Below are 14,527 nucleotides of genomic sequence, written 5' to 3'. Positions count from 1 at the left end.
GTGGCGGCTGGAAGAGGGGTAGGTCAAAGGACCCTGATGGGAGCCCTGCAGGGCCTCATCCATTGGACCGACGGGCACCTTCCCTTGTCACACAGAGCATCTCATGGGCTGGAAAAGGGATGCTCTGGAGAGCTTCTGGCAAATCTCTGGAGAAGAGCTTCTCCCCGCCTCTCTCCCAGGGGCTTTCTCGGCTCTGGTGCCCTTCCCAAGGACAGCCCCACAGGTGGGTGCAGGAAAGAACAGGCAGCAGCCACAGCGGTCAGCACGGCGGGAAAGCCAAGGATAAAGCCTTATCACCCAAGTGGGATAAAGCCTTAATAACCAAGTGTGCTGCTCCTCGGACAGGAGTATTCCTGCCTAAGCTCACCACACTTTTCCTGCATTTCCCTGTGGCTTTCGGCAGGATATGAATGGCTCTTCAGTGCCGGTGGTCGCTCCCCTCTTTCAGTAACAATTGCAAATTTTCTTCCTGTTGGACCCGCCTCAGTTCCAGTCTCTTGGGGATTGAAAGCTGGCACAGCATGGGTGCCAGAGACGTTCCCACAGCTTGGCTGGCGTCCACAAGGAGGAGTCTGTCTTTAGCCACGATGGTCATTTCCAGGGAAAACAGCTTGTTGTATTGACCAGGACCCTACGCGGACAACAGAAGAGCAGGGATGCGGCCATTTGCTACAAGTCCAGTGGAGCAGGCTGCTCAAACACAGCCCACGGTGACTTTCTGTGCTGCTGGGCCTGTGGGGACAAAGGATTAAGCCTGAATTACCTACATGAAATAGAGCTATCGCTAGCCTCGTGCAACGGCACCCAGGAGCTGGTCCTGAAAACCACCAATCCAGGACACGGAAAGCTTTTAACCGCTGTGGCTATTCTGGAATAGACTGTGCCGTGTGCATCCATTTCTATTAACAACGCTTCTCCTGCAGCCAAAAAGGAGTTTGAGAGCTTGCTTATGGCTAAAGGGGGTTGGTGGCCTCGGGCGGTGGCTGAGGCTTGGGGCTTGCATTGCCCGTGACCAGCTATGATCACAGAGTGAGAGAGGAAAGACTTTCCCTGGGGAAGAGGCACCAGGGAGTGGTTGAGGTGGAGGAAGACTTCACCACGGTTTTGCTTGTAGGTGGAAAGTTCTGGATCAGAGAGGAATTCTACATCTTCCGTAGCATGGCACAAGTAGAGTCTTCTGTTGGTACCAAGTAGAGGCAGAATGTCAGGCAAAGTGGCTCATTGAATGGGAATGATCTGGGGAAATTTACTTGGCTATTAAAAGCCCCATTGCTCTAGCAGTTGAATCTTTTTTCTCTAGTCCTTTTTTTTTTTGGAAGGGGGTGGCGGGAGGGGCATGGATAATTTATCGTCATACCTACAAAAACAGGCATTGTAGCAGTCAAGATGGAATACGCCTTTCTCACATCCCTTTTCTTTTTTGAACATGGTGAATTCAATCTGCTGATCAATAGCCCACTGAGTTCAATAGACGCCTTGGATTTTTATCCTTCGGCTCAAGAGCTAGACCCAACCTCCTGTCGTTGGTGTTAGCACAATTAATGCAGATAATCTGCTATCTTCTACCTAATAATCTAGGCTACATACTACCTAACGATCTATGCGAGAGTACAACCCGATCCAATGTTACACGCAACATCAGCACTGTGAAGAGCTGTGACATTCAAATGAAAAAGGAGACATTTTGAACACCTTTTAAGAGCTTGCAGGAATACAAAGGGGAAGCACTGTATAAATAATACTCAAACCAATATGGATTTTCCTCCTAAATTTCTGAACCTCCTGTGACAAGTGATGGCCTATCAAAGTGCATGTCTGCCCCCCTGCGCAGCACCACGCGGGACCTGTTCACATTCCCTGGTCTGGGAGATGGGGCAGAGCGGACCCACCGGCAGCTTGTGGCACACAACCGGGAGGAGAGGCTCATGTGCCGGAGGGTCCTGCTGTCAGCCCGGGGGATCTTGACAGGCTGGAGAAAGGGGCTGACGGGAACCTCCTGTAGTTCCCCAAGGGGAAGAGCAAAGTCCTGGAGACCTGGGGAGGAAGAAGCCCTTGCACCAGTAAGTGCTGGGGTCACCCAGCTGGAAAGCAGCTGTGCAGACACCTGGGGTGATGGTGGACGCCAAGTGGACCGATTTCGAGCCAGAAAAGTGCCCCTGGGGCAAAGGCGGCTCACTGCCTCCTGGGCTGCAGTAGGCAAAGCGTTGGCAAGAGGTGGAGGGAGACGGTCCTTCCCCTCTGCTGGGTCCATCCAGCCCGCCCGGGGGTCCCCAGTGCCAGGCAGAGACGGCCATACTGGAGAGAACTCTCGCCCCGGTGCCCCTCCCACTTTCCGTTGGGCTCAGAATGTTGGTCCGTTGGGCTCGGAATGTTGGTCAGTTGGAGGCCACAGCCACCAGAGACAGCAGCACGGAGCTGTGCTGGCACGCAGGAGCGCTGGGAGGAGGCAGGATCTGGCCGAGCAGCACCTCGCCGGCACCGGCACCTCGCCTCCCATCCCCGCTGTCGCCGACTGGCCCGTGTCCTTGGTCCACGGCGAGGGTCCTCCTCTCCCGGGCAGGATGGGCCAGGCCAACTGCTGCTGCGGCTCCAGGTGGGCTCTCCCTGTGCCTTGGGGGCACGGCCGGGACCCGCGGCAGCGGCCTTTCTCATGCCTGCCGCTCTCTGCTCTGCAGGGAGGCTCTCTACCTCACCGCCTGCCTCTCCTCTCTGCAGACATGGCACCAGCGTGCGCCCACAGCTCCGCCTGGCCCTGGACCAGCTGTGGGTGCTGAGCGGTGGACAGGAGGCAGCGGGGGAGGAAAAAGAGGAGGAGGAAGGCAGTGATGAGGACAGGACCTCCATCGTTCTCATTTGGCTCACTGGCTCCTGCGTTGCCGCTTTCGGGTGAGTCGTGGTGCCACGTCCCATGGCCGGGCAGGAGAGGTTCCCAACCGTGCCCACGCCATCCTGTGAACGGCCTCTGCCCTGCATGCAGAGCCTGGGCAGGGAGCGGGAAGCACGCCGGCAGGGAGGGATGGGGGCATGGGCAGGTCCTGCATCCCCTAGTGCCCTTTGGGTCCCCAGAAGAGAAGGGCAAAAGCAGCTGCTCTGGCAGGACACGGGGAGCCAGGGCTTGGGCAGCGTCTCTGTCCTGCCCCGCGGGGCTTCGTCCTGCCCCTGTGTCCTTCCCCACGGGGCAGGTCTGCACAGGCGTCCGCCTCTGCCCATGGGCTGTGGGGCAGCGGGGCCTGACGCTGGTTCTCCTCTCTTTCTGCAGCTCCCGGGTGCTGAAGGAGCTGTGGGTGGGCACACTGCTGGGGTAAGCCAGGGGGGATGCTGCAGGCGCAGCCGGGTGGGGGAACACAGCTCCCCAGCTGGGGAGAGGTGCCCTCGCGGCTGCGGGTAGCTCTCGGGCAGAGCTGCCTCACAGGAGAGAAGGGGCAGCTTGGGGCTCAGCTAGCTCTCTCCCTGTCCCTTGCCGGTGCACAGGACACCAGGAGGAGCAAAGAGAGCCCGCATGACCCGTCTCCCCTCCCTCAGACCCCTGGAGAAGGAGCTGAGCCGCCGCCACGCCGTGAGTGCCTGCCCGGTCTGGGCTCTGTCCCCAAGCCCTGGTCCTCCAGCCGAGCAGCAGAGGCATCGCTGCTCACCTTCCTCCGCTCCTTCTCTCTTGCCCAGTGGAGGACATTCAGCGCCAGGAGCCTGGAGAGGCTGATGGAGGACCAGGCCGAGGTGAGAAGGGCTGCCTTTCACCCGCCTCTGGCTGTGCCGGCGTCTGCGGCCAGCGGGGTGAGCTTGTAAGGCAGAGATGGAGGGAGGGAGCGTCCCCCGGTGCCACTCGGGGAGCGTAGAGGGTTGGGGAGGCACCAGGCATGCCAGCACATCCTCGCTGGCGGCGCTGGGGGGAAACCTGCCGTGTGGGTCAGAGAGCCCAGGAGGGCAGAGGGTCCCAGCTCTGCCGCGCTCAGGCTGTTGTGCCGGGTGGCAGCTTGCCGGTGGCCCTTTCTGCTGCGGGGCTGCTCTCTAAGCACAGCCTGCTTCTTGCAGGATCATCCCAAGCAAGGGCCACCGACAGCCCCGTCTATCAAAGCTGGGGGATTTTGCCGCTCACCAGGTGAGTTCTGGAAAGAAACGCATTGTCCTGCAAATGGTTGAGCTGTGCTCACTTGTCCCTTGAGTGTCGCCATGCAGGTGCGGCACCCTAAGGGAGGACGTCACCTGGACGAGCAAGGACACCCGCTGGGCAGCAGCCGCTGGACGTGGTTCCGCGGGGACCCAGAGCCTCTCCTGCTGCCCACAGCTTGGAGGAGGGCAGGGCGAGGGCTGGGACAGGTTGTCCCGGTGGCATGCCAGCTCTCTGGAGCCTCCGAGCTGGAGCCGCTGAGCTGGAGCTGTGGTTCCAGCTGCTGGCTCCCTGCCCATCCTGCTGCACCGCTCAGCACCGTGCTGCAGGCAGGGCAGGCTCCGGGAGTGCTGGCCCGGCTGTCTCCATTGACGCGCTCTTGCTCCGTTTTCCTTTTCAGAAGGAGGGAACAGCATCAGCAGCAGGAGGAGGAGGAGGAGGATGGGGCTGCCCTGGCCCTTTGCTCTGCGGAGGACCCCAGCCGCTGCCCAGGCGCCAGGGCAGGCGGGCTCCGGCTGCAGCAGGGCGCTCTTTGGCCAGCCCCTGGCAGCCCTCTGCGGGGAGGATGGCTCCCTGCCCCAGTCCATCCAGGTAAACCAGCCTGGGCAGGGGGTCCCCAGCCCTCCCTCCGGCTGCTCCAGAGGGGAGGTGGGTGTCCCCAGGAGCTCCGGGGATGGGGGATTGGGCCCTTCACCCCCAGAAGACGCTTCTGGTGCCAGCCCCCTTTGCAGGGGGAAAGGAGCAGGATCTGGGGCAGTGCTTTGGTCACTGCTGTTGGAAGGCAGCTTCTCAGCCAAGCAGCTGTCCTCCTGCCCCTCCTGCAGGAGATGCTGGCAGTCCTGCACAAGGAAGGACCGTCGACAGAAGGGGTATTCCGAAGAGCTGTCGGCGGGACAGAGTTTCGTGAGCTGCGGGAGGCCCTGGACCACGGTGCGGATGTCGACCTGAGCAGCCAGCCTGCGCTGCTGCTGGCCGTCATCTTGAAGGTGAGCGCTTCTGACCTGCAGCTGGAAGAGCTCCTGCCTGGCCTGGAGTGTTCAGAGGCTCACCTGGAGCCCCTGGCATTGCAGGACTTCCTCCGAAGCATCCCTGCCAAGCTCCTCGTGACAGACCTCTACGAGGACTGGATGGCAGCGATGCAGAAGAGCGGCAAGGAGGAGAAAGTTGAAGAGCTGAAAGCGTAAGTGTGGGCAGCAGCCTGCCTGTTGAGGAGGGCCTGGTAGAGGCCTGGGACTTGCCTGAAAAGGGACGGTCTCCTTAAAAAGCTGTGTCTTCTGACAGCTTGCTTTTGCTGGGGTGGGCTTAGATTTTGGGGGAAAGGGCATGGACAGGGAGCCTTCCCTTGCCTGGGCTTGGGTGAAATGAGGAGCTGGGAAGCAAGGCCATGCTTCCTTCCTGAAGCGCAGGAGCACTGACCGCTGGCTGAGAGCACCCGGAAAGCCGCGCAACCCCCCTGTGTTGGGCAAGCTTTGGGGACGGCTGTGGGCAGCATCTTCTCTATTAACGTTGAGTTCCTGTTCCCTCAGGGTGGCCGAGAAGTTGCCTGGAGCCAATCTCCTCCTCCTCAAGCGGCTGCTGGTCCTCCTCCAGCACATCGGCCACAACGCCTCCAGCAGCAGAATGACGGCCAGCAACCTGGCCATCTGCCTTGGGCCAAATCTGCTGAGCCCACCTAACGAGGACCTGCTCCCCCTCGAGGCCATGCTGGCTGTGACTGAGAAGGTGCGCTGTACTGAGCAGCCGGCTGCAGCCTTGCCGGCCCATCCGAGCTTGGCTGCTCAGAGGTCCCTGGCTGCCTCCTCTCTTGAGCAAATGCTGGTGGGGTGGCTGCCTGCAAGAGCAGCCCCACAACCACAGCCGCCTGCGCAGAGGCAAGGGTCGGGAGTGGGAAAGGCTGCGTGATACATTTTCAGGCACCTGGGTTGAGCCCAAGGGTTTGATGTGTGCAGGTGAACGTGCTGGTGGCGTTTCTCATTGAAAACTGCGGTGACATCTTTGTGGAGGAGATGGCTGGCCGCTCCTGTCCATCAGCCGGGGAGTCGCCAGCACCCATGGACAGAGCCACAGGTATGAGGAGGAACTGAGGGCTGTCACGGGCTGGGGCTTGGGGTACCAGAAACCTCAATGTCGAGAAGACAGCTGGTGTAGGGCTTTGGGTGGGTTTTGCTTTAGGTGTGCTTTACTTCCAAGGAGTCACTTTGCTGCACGTGCTTTTCCTTTCTAGACCTGCATTTGGAAGAGCAAAGTGGCCCTGCAGGCAGAGCAGACAAGGACCACCAGGCAGAGGCCTTGCTGCACACACCACCTGCCTCTCTGCTGGACGTCCTCAAAGAAGCTGGGGGAGACGCGGTGGTGGAGTCCGAAACGGCAGAGGTATGGCAGCTCCATCAGGAGCTACCCTCCTACCCGAGACACGGTATCCCCGTGTTTGTTGAGCTGCCAGAAACAAACCGAGTGTCACACACCTGTGTGAACCCTGTGTTCCAAAGTGAGGCCCTTGGAAGAAAGGGCTAATGCAAACCAGCCAAAGGGATCTTCTCTGTAGGGCTAAGGCAGCATTTTGCCAAACAGTCGCCTGCTACTCCAGGGTGTCCCTTGCCACCTGTTGACTCTGACATTTCTGTTGTAGGCACCCGTTGCTTTGGCTGCAACCACCCCAGGGACCACAGTAGACTCCCTGGGATGCACAGAAGGACTAAAGAGCGTTTCAGAGGAAAGAAGGTAAAATGAGTCAGCTTTGGGTAAATCAAGAACTGATTCTAGTTGATCCTGGCTTTACCTACCTAATCATACTGTGGGATGGAAAGGTTTGCAGGCTCCCCCCAGGAAAAGGAAAACAGAAAGAAAAGAAAGAGAAAACAGGCCTGGGCAGAGGAGAAGGAATGCCAACGAGAAAAGAAAAGAAGGAAGAGAGAAAGTGATGGGGACTTAAAAGAAGCAGGAAGGTCCAGCAGGTCAAGAAGCCCAGGTGTGTACCAGGCTCTGCTGCCCATCTTTCCCAACTCTCAGCGCTGCTCCAAGTCAGTCCGACCCGCTGGCAAGGGGGGGGCTTGGAAATAACTCCATGGCCGCTCCCCAGGGGCTCCCCATCGAGCCCTGCTGTGTGGCACAGGGGCCCTGTGCATCTGTGCACGCACGCAGGTCTCTAAGGGCATTACCCATGGGGATAAGGCGCCAGAGCCGTCCCCTGGTTGATGCCAGCCATAGGTCTCTCTTCTGGGCTATGAGCAATTCCTCATCAGCGGTGTTCCCCAAAGAAAGGGGAACCAAGTCCTGCCTATTCCTGCCTTCATGGGTTTATCAGTGCTCCCTGACTCTGTTGTTGTAGGTGCCGTTTCCCTGTTACTGGCTGAAGCCCTGTGACTCCCAGGCCCACCCCCCACCGCAGTTGATGTTTGCAATAAAAGGATCTTTTCTCTCTTCTGAGTGTGTCTGCCATATGATATTCTGGACTAGGTAGATGGGGTTTTGTGATGAACCCTCGGGAAGGAGTCTGGGATCGTGCCTTGCCCCAGCACCCTTTCCAGTAGGCATCAGGGCTGAGTTCAGGTGCTTTAGGAGTGAAACCAAAGCACAGACTCACACAGGAGGGTGGAGGTTGGAAGGGACCTGTAGAGTTCCTCTGGTCCAACCCGCCTGCTCAAGCAGGCTCACCTAGAGCAGGTTGCCCGGGACAGTGTGCCCTTGGGTTTTGAACATCACCAAGGATGGAGACTCCGCAAACTCCCTGGGCAACCTGTGCCAGTGTTTGACCACATGGACAGGAAAAAGTTGTTTTCTCATGTGCAGCTGGAGCATATCATGTGTTTTAATTTGTGCCTGTTGCCTCTGGTGCTCTCAGTGGGCACTCTTGAGAAGAGCCTGGCTCCCTCATCTTCATTCCCTCCCAGCAGCTTTAGACAGATTAGTATAGATAGATAGATAAGACACCCCCCCACACCCCCAGGCTTTCTCTTCTCCCCACGGAAGTGTACCAGCTTAAAAGCAGCAGGGAAGAGTCGGCTTCCTTGAGGCTCCTTGTTTTGCAGGTGACCTGGAGACGTGGAGGTCTGTGAGGTTCCCCTGCCAAGCTGGCCCAGGGAAGAGAGGCGGGGGGCTGGAGGGCACAGCTGGACTCCTGCTCCTGCAACAGCAGGGACTCGCTGGCCAGAAATGGCCCCAAGGACCCCGGCAAGGGGCTGTGCTCAGTGCTGCAGAGGAAGGCGAACCCCCCCGGGACCTGTGGCAATCTGCCCGGGGGAAAAAAGTCCTTCCTGAGCCCAGCCCTGGTGGCGCGAGCAGGGTCCGGGGAGCTCCTGCGGGGGAGCGTGTTTGGGGTCGGCAGCCAGGGAACTAGAGAGTGGTTTTATGAGTGTGAGTGAATTTGCTTTTGCAATGAGATGTGTACAGGCATTGCCAGGGCCTGGCTTTACTCTGGAAGTGACTGTTGTTAGCTGCTGCAGAATTGAAGAGACTGTGCTATGAACACCACGCCAATTAGGCTGTCTCCAGACCTGAAGCTGCATTAAATCTCGTGCCACACTAGTCTCCTTTTTCCTTTGGAGAAGTAGGATGAGTCTTTGAAATTCTGCTGCATGACTTTATTTTGGGTTGAATTGAAATGCAGTTGTTTCTTTAGCTTTCCTTATTAGCATTCTGCTGGAATAGTGTCAGATCCAGGAGGATTAACCTTCCTCCTTGTTTTGTTCTCTGTGTTGATTTTGGAGAGGAAGGTGTGTTGTCTGTCTTGTGGTGTTGTGTGGTGTTCAGAAGATGCTTGAAACGTTGCTCTTGTCTGTGACCAAGCTCTTTCCCTCAGTGTAATCCCTTTGGACAGCACTGCCAGTAGTGTGCGTACGTTTCTGAGCAGCCTGCAGGTGTTTGATCTCCTCATGGTAGAGAGAGCACTGCACTTGTTTGAGTTTGGCAGCTTGTCATCGCCCCTTGCTTTCTTCCATTCTTTCCACCCTCTTCTCCTCATCCCTGCTCCAGCGTCCCTTCCTGAATCATACTTTTGTGTCCCTGCTGATTCATGAAGACTTCATGACCACAGCGTAAGTCTTGGGTGGGTGATATCTGTCCTTCTGCTGTGGCACGCTGTGTAACTCCTTTCATTAACTTGTTCCATATTAAGGAAGGAGAGGGCCTTTCTGAAGAGGAAGGAAAGTTCTCATCTCTGACTGAGTTCTGGCTGGAGCCCCTGACTGTGGAGGATATGAGAATGGCTGCCTGCCAGACCATATACCAGAGAATACTCGCATGCCGTAATTCCTTACACTCCGCCCTATTTCCTTATTTCCAAGTGACACTTGTGCGACATTTGTTTACTTCTTAATGGGTTCAGCTTTTCTTTGAGACCTTCTCTCTCCCTGTGCATTTTATTGTTGACTGATACCTGGCAGCAAACAACTTTTGAGAAGCTGGCTTACAAAAGATGTAGTTAATAGTTGGGAACACAGTTTGATGCAGGCAGTCCATAACTCCCAGCATCACAGGGCCTAGCTCCAATGCTGTGAAGGCCCGTTCCTCTGCAGGTTTGCACTGTGGAGGGGATTGAGAGACACGTCCTGCCGGTTCCTTCTTTTAGTCCCTTGAGCAGAATGGCATTGCGATAGGCTGGAAGAGAGAGGTGCTGGTTTGAGGGCACCTTGTCAAAAACCCCAGTCCTAAAGGTTAGTGAGGATTGACTGAAAAGATCTGATCTCTCATCCTTTGTATCCTCAGACGCACAAAATACAAATGGGCATAAAATGGAAAAGAAACAGTCCTTGTGGAAGACTGGATGTTTTTTAAGAACAATAAACTGGGAATTCATCTGCCTGCTAAGTATTTTCTCAGTGCAATGGGAATGATGTTTTGTTGTTGTTTAAACTCTTCCAAGGCATGTAGCTCTGTTGCTTTTTGGCTGGGGTGGGACTAACTCTCTCTGTTTCACAGCCGTCTGGATCTCGACACCACTGAAAGTGCTGTCAAGGAGTTAGAGGTAGGAGATGAAGCAGGTCCACGGGAGCTTAGCTGAACGTTAGGCCGAGCAAATCTTTTGTTTGTTATGGGACGGAGGACGTTTTGTCAAATGCAGCATTTCAAGTGCGAGTAATGGGGAACTTCTCTGGAGAGTACGAGGGTGAAAAAAAGGACGTAAATGAAAAATGTCATCAACAGGCAGCATTAGCGTAAGCGAGTAATGCTTTTATCAGAAATACTTCAAAGAAGCTACTGACTGTTGAAATTGGACAAATGAAAACTGCTATTTGTGGAGCTAGTTGCACTCCGTGCCTTGCTGGTTCCTGTTCAGATTCGTTCTGCAGTAGCACTTTCCCGTGGTTTCGCTCTTGGCCCCAGACCTGACCACTGCTTTGAACGTCTCAGGCTTGACTAGCTGTCAGACCCTCCTAGTTTTTCAGGAGCTGTGGCAGTACTGGTGAGCTAGCTTGATAGCAGCTAATCTAATGCTCAATTGCACGTGCTTTCCTCATAGCTGTGGAAGCCAGGGGACGTTCTTTTAATGACACCATTACTTTGTGGCCAAGCTTGGTGACAGCTGATGAGTTCTGTTGTTGTCATCTTCTTTCTGAGACAGAAGAAAGCCCCTGCCATTCCCGAGGAAATGAGACCAATATACTGCCTGCTTAAAAATGCTCCTGTTAGTTAAGTTTAAACAAATCTTCAGAGTACAGTAGTAGCATTGTAAATATTATTGAAGAAAATGTGCTGATCTTAACTGATATAGAAAATTATTGGTTAATTATTTTTTCTTTTTCACTTTCGAAAATACTGAAAGGTGTTCCTAGAAAAAGTTTCCCATTTATAAAGCAGGAGTTTGTTGGGGCTGAATTACAGTTCCTTTGTAACTGAATTGGGTCAATATTCCGAAAAAGGGGAATATGTTTATTTTTGAAACAGGTCAATACTGCACGTGTTGTGCTGGCAAGGAGGAGGCTTCTTAAATGTAGAACTTCTTAAATTTAAAAGCACACCTCCACTCTCCGTAGTAATGCTTCCATGTTAATTCAGGGTTAAGATATTCATTCACTTCAATTTCTGTGAATCTGTTAGGGCAGCGTGCTCTAAGGTGATGGGAGGGAGCGGGGGGAAGAAGGAGAGGAGGAAAAGCAAAATATCTGGAACCTGCTCTTCCATGACTCCTGCAAGCTGTAATTTTTTTTTCCCAAGCCTGAAAACTGTACTTGACAGTGGAATTGTGGCTATTTGTTAATATTCTTCCTTCCTTTCTTGTTTTGGCCTCTCCAGGAAGCAATTCGAGTAATTCTTGGAAATCTTGATGATTTACATCCATTTTCTACAGACCCCTTCACTATCTTTCTGTGTACCCTTTCTTTCCTACTTGTAAAAGAAAAGGTCCAATGACTTGTATCTGTTGGGCATTGCTTAATTCGACATTCCTGCCTAGTAGTGCGCAGATCGTTAGCTGGAGTACGACTCCTTTGAGCTTTGCAGTTTTACACTAGCTGAAGATCCTCCTCAGTTGTTGCCTTCACCAGAGAACTGATGTATGTAAAAAGAATGTTTTGCAGTGTTTTCAGATGGACACCCCTGCGTTCCAAATCTGATTTAGCCAGAGAAAATGAACGTGTATATATAAAGTCCCAGGAAGCCCACGTAATGCGATTGCAAGGAAAGCTAGTGCGTTTTTTCAAAAGGTTAATAAAACGTAAAGCGCTCCTTACAGGCGCAGCAGCGTTGGCCCACTAGCAGAGAAGACCGCAGTAGTTTTCTTGTAAGGTACATTAGGATTAAATATTGTAGTTGCTGTAGTGTAAAAGGTTAAGAAGAAGTTACTCTCCTGAGGCTGTTGTTGCAGAGAAAAGTAAGTTAGTTGAAGGAGAAGCCTTTTCAGTCCTAAGGTGTGTCAGTTTGTGAATCGGATCAGGCCCTTTGGCATCATCACCTCCCGTGATTCCGAGTGCCCAGGAGTAATGAACACCCACGTGTTTCCGCCTCCAAGGCATTCCCTTCCAGTCTCGGCAGACTGCGTTATTGCCACCCCTGGTCCTAGCAGGCAAGAACGAGATCATCCTCTTTCTCTGTCAGAAGCTGGTAGGTATGAGAGCAACTTATTCCTGTTACTGCCAGGAAGAGAAAGTAGCCCAGAGCATCGTCAGACAGGAGGCACCCAAACAAACGAAGCCTCGTTGTTGGTTTGCTTCGCTAAAGCGCAGCCAGTTTTGCCTGCGTGCTTGAGGAGGGTTTGATTCACGAGCTTGTATTTCTAGAACTGGGAAGTCCATCCACCTGCTCAGCCAGCACCAGGCCCTGCAGAGAACTGCAAGCTCAGAGGCCTGGTGTGATGAGTTGTCCTGCAGTCTGTGTGTCGGGCTCCTCGCTGTAGCATACCTCTTAGTTAATCACCAGCTGTGGGAGTCCTTGAAGCCAAACGCAAACGAACAATTTCATCCCTTAAAGGAACTGATTGTGTCAGCGTTTCATCTAAGCAAATCTTGGGCTCCATCTCTGGTCCTCAGGATGTTAGTTTCTGCTAGCAAATGGAGTAAAAGTATTTATGTTACCTGTTTCTTCCTGAGATCAGAGGCACGTAAGGAGACTGCTGCCTGGCGTCACCCATTCTTGCATGCATGAGCTCGTAGGTGTGCGAACTGCACCCCCAGGAAGGAACGTCTGTATCTGTGGCGTTTGTCATGTCAATTATCTTTTGTCCTCCCATTTTGAACTGTGAAGTGAATGTAATGACGCTACTCCTGTGAATCCTAGTCCTTTTCAGTTTTAAAAATAATTTTTAAAAGAATTACTCTTTAGTTAGGAAAGCTGATGAGGTTTTATTCACAGGGTTGGGAGCGCCTGGCATGTTGTTTTTTGTGGGAAGATGTCAGGACTGAAGCCAGATACAGTTAAGGAAACACAATGCTATTAATACAAGCAACTGATGGGAGAATGTCACCTGGATGAGTGTTTCTTGTAATGTGTTACGAGCGTTTTGTCACCAAGTTCACACTGACAGATTGTAAGGTGCTCCCTTCTGCATATACGTTCAGCGTGGTATGACTTTTGAAGCTTTACAAGAGGACTCCTGCTCCTTTGAAATGTTAGTGCTATGTTCTTAAGTCTTATCGTTGTTCTCAGATGTGAGTAAATGGGAGAGAGTATCGAAGATGAGATTCAAACATGAGAATGTCCACCTTGTGCCTTATCCCTGCATTTGCACGATGTATCTAGAACTCGGCTCTTTTCAGCATGACGTATCTTGTGGTAAGTCACTATGGTTATGTTTGGATAATGTCTGGAAACATCTACGATCTATGTCTTGCTTTTCCCTTTCCCTTCCTCCACTGTGTCTTTGAATTAGAGGGAGCAAAACTGCGTGCAGTATGGCTGTACCATGGATTTGAAATAGAGCATAGCAATGTGTTCTCTTTTGTCCTGTATTGCTTTTTAAAAATGTCTGGAATTTCTCTTTGCCTTTTCACCCACTGCGGACTCTTCAGCTAGTATTTTTATGAAGCAATGCCCAGTGGCTCCCAGCCTTCATTCTTGAATGTCAGTAGCTGGGCTGGAGCCAGCACATATATATATGGAACACGTGTTTTTCTTCCTTGTGCTTGACTACATTTGTTGACGCTGAATTTCACACTCTGTTTCTGTTTTCCTAAAGAAAGAATGCATTTGTTTTTCTAAATAATGATAGTAATAATGGTAATAATGTCTTTTGTATAATTAGCAAATGTTGTCACCTCCCTCGTGTCTCATTTTCCAGGTTTTCTGTGAATTCCCTGAAGAGCCTCAGGCCCCAGCTGAGACCTCTGTGGGACTCTGCATTGAACCTCCTCTGTTGTGAAAACTGAGGTTTTTTTCTTACTGTTTCCTGTTCTGATTATTGGTCCCTGGGAAAGGCTGCTGCTGGTCTTTCTTGTGAGCGCTTAGTAGATATTCTGGTCTCCCTTATCAAATGGACAAGTAGTCCAAAGCAATTGTCCCCATCCCACTGGCATGTGTTATTCACAGCCAGGAATTCTGAAAGAGCTGTATTTGCAGTTCTTCAGTTTCAAGATATCATATGGAAGTCCAGCATTGTTTCTAAGTCATTTATCTTGTTCTCAGGATGTGCGGTGCAATGCAAAAATGTACTATAAAGTTGGTTAAAGAAAGTGCAGTCACCAAATATTCACCAGATTTTATAATACCTCTGTTACAGGAAAAGAAGTAAACAAGGGCAGTGATGAGCTTGTAAGTTGTGTGTGTGGTTCTGTTTTGTGTGTTGTTGTGTTTTTTTTTTTTAAAACAGTGATATTGCATGTAGTCTGGAGAAGCAGAAGATATATCTAGGCAATGCTGTAGTTGTCCTGTTTCTGGGTGTCAGTCAGGCAGTGTAAGGTGGGAGTGAATTCTCACCCAGAACCATCCAAGTTGAGGGAAACCTTCCTGTCAATTCCAGTGGACTTTGAATGAAGTCCTGCCTGAGGACGTGAG

The 14,527-nt window shown here is 52.7% G+C and overlaps 1 protein-coding gene across 1 annotated transcript in view; it reads left to right on the top strand.

Annotated features, from left to right (window-relative positions):
• Nucleotides 1-9,343: 9,343 nt before the first annotated feature.
• The window catches only part of LOC138684085 (uncharacterized), a 202,640-nt gene continuing 197,456 nt past the window's right edge, over nucleotides 9,344-14,527 (top strand). The window contains 5 exon segments of the mRNA XM_069777802.1: nucleotides 9,344-9,348; nucleotides 10,022-10,067; nucleotides 11,336-11,411; nucleotides 13,184-13,309; nucleotides 14,253-14,284. Coding sequence (XP_069633903.1) covers nucleotides 9,344-9,348; nucleotides 10,022-10,067; nucleotides 11,336-11,411; nucleotides 13,184-13,309; nucleotides 14,253-14,284 — 285 coding nt within the window.

Source organism: Haliaeetus albicilla, unplaced genomic scaffold (genome assembly GCF_947461875.1).
Source record: "Haliaeetus albicilla unplaced genomic scaffold, bHalAlb1.1 scaffold_34, whole genome shotgun sequence".
Taxonomy (NCBI): Eukaryota; Metazoa; Chordata; class Aves; order Accipitriformes; family Accipitridae; genus Haliaeetus; species Haliaeetus albicilla.
This window is presented reverse-complemented; position numbering and strand designations above follow the sequence as displayed.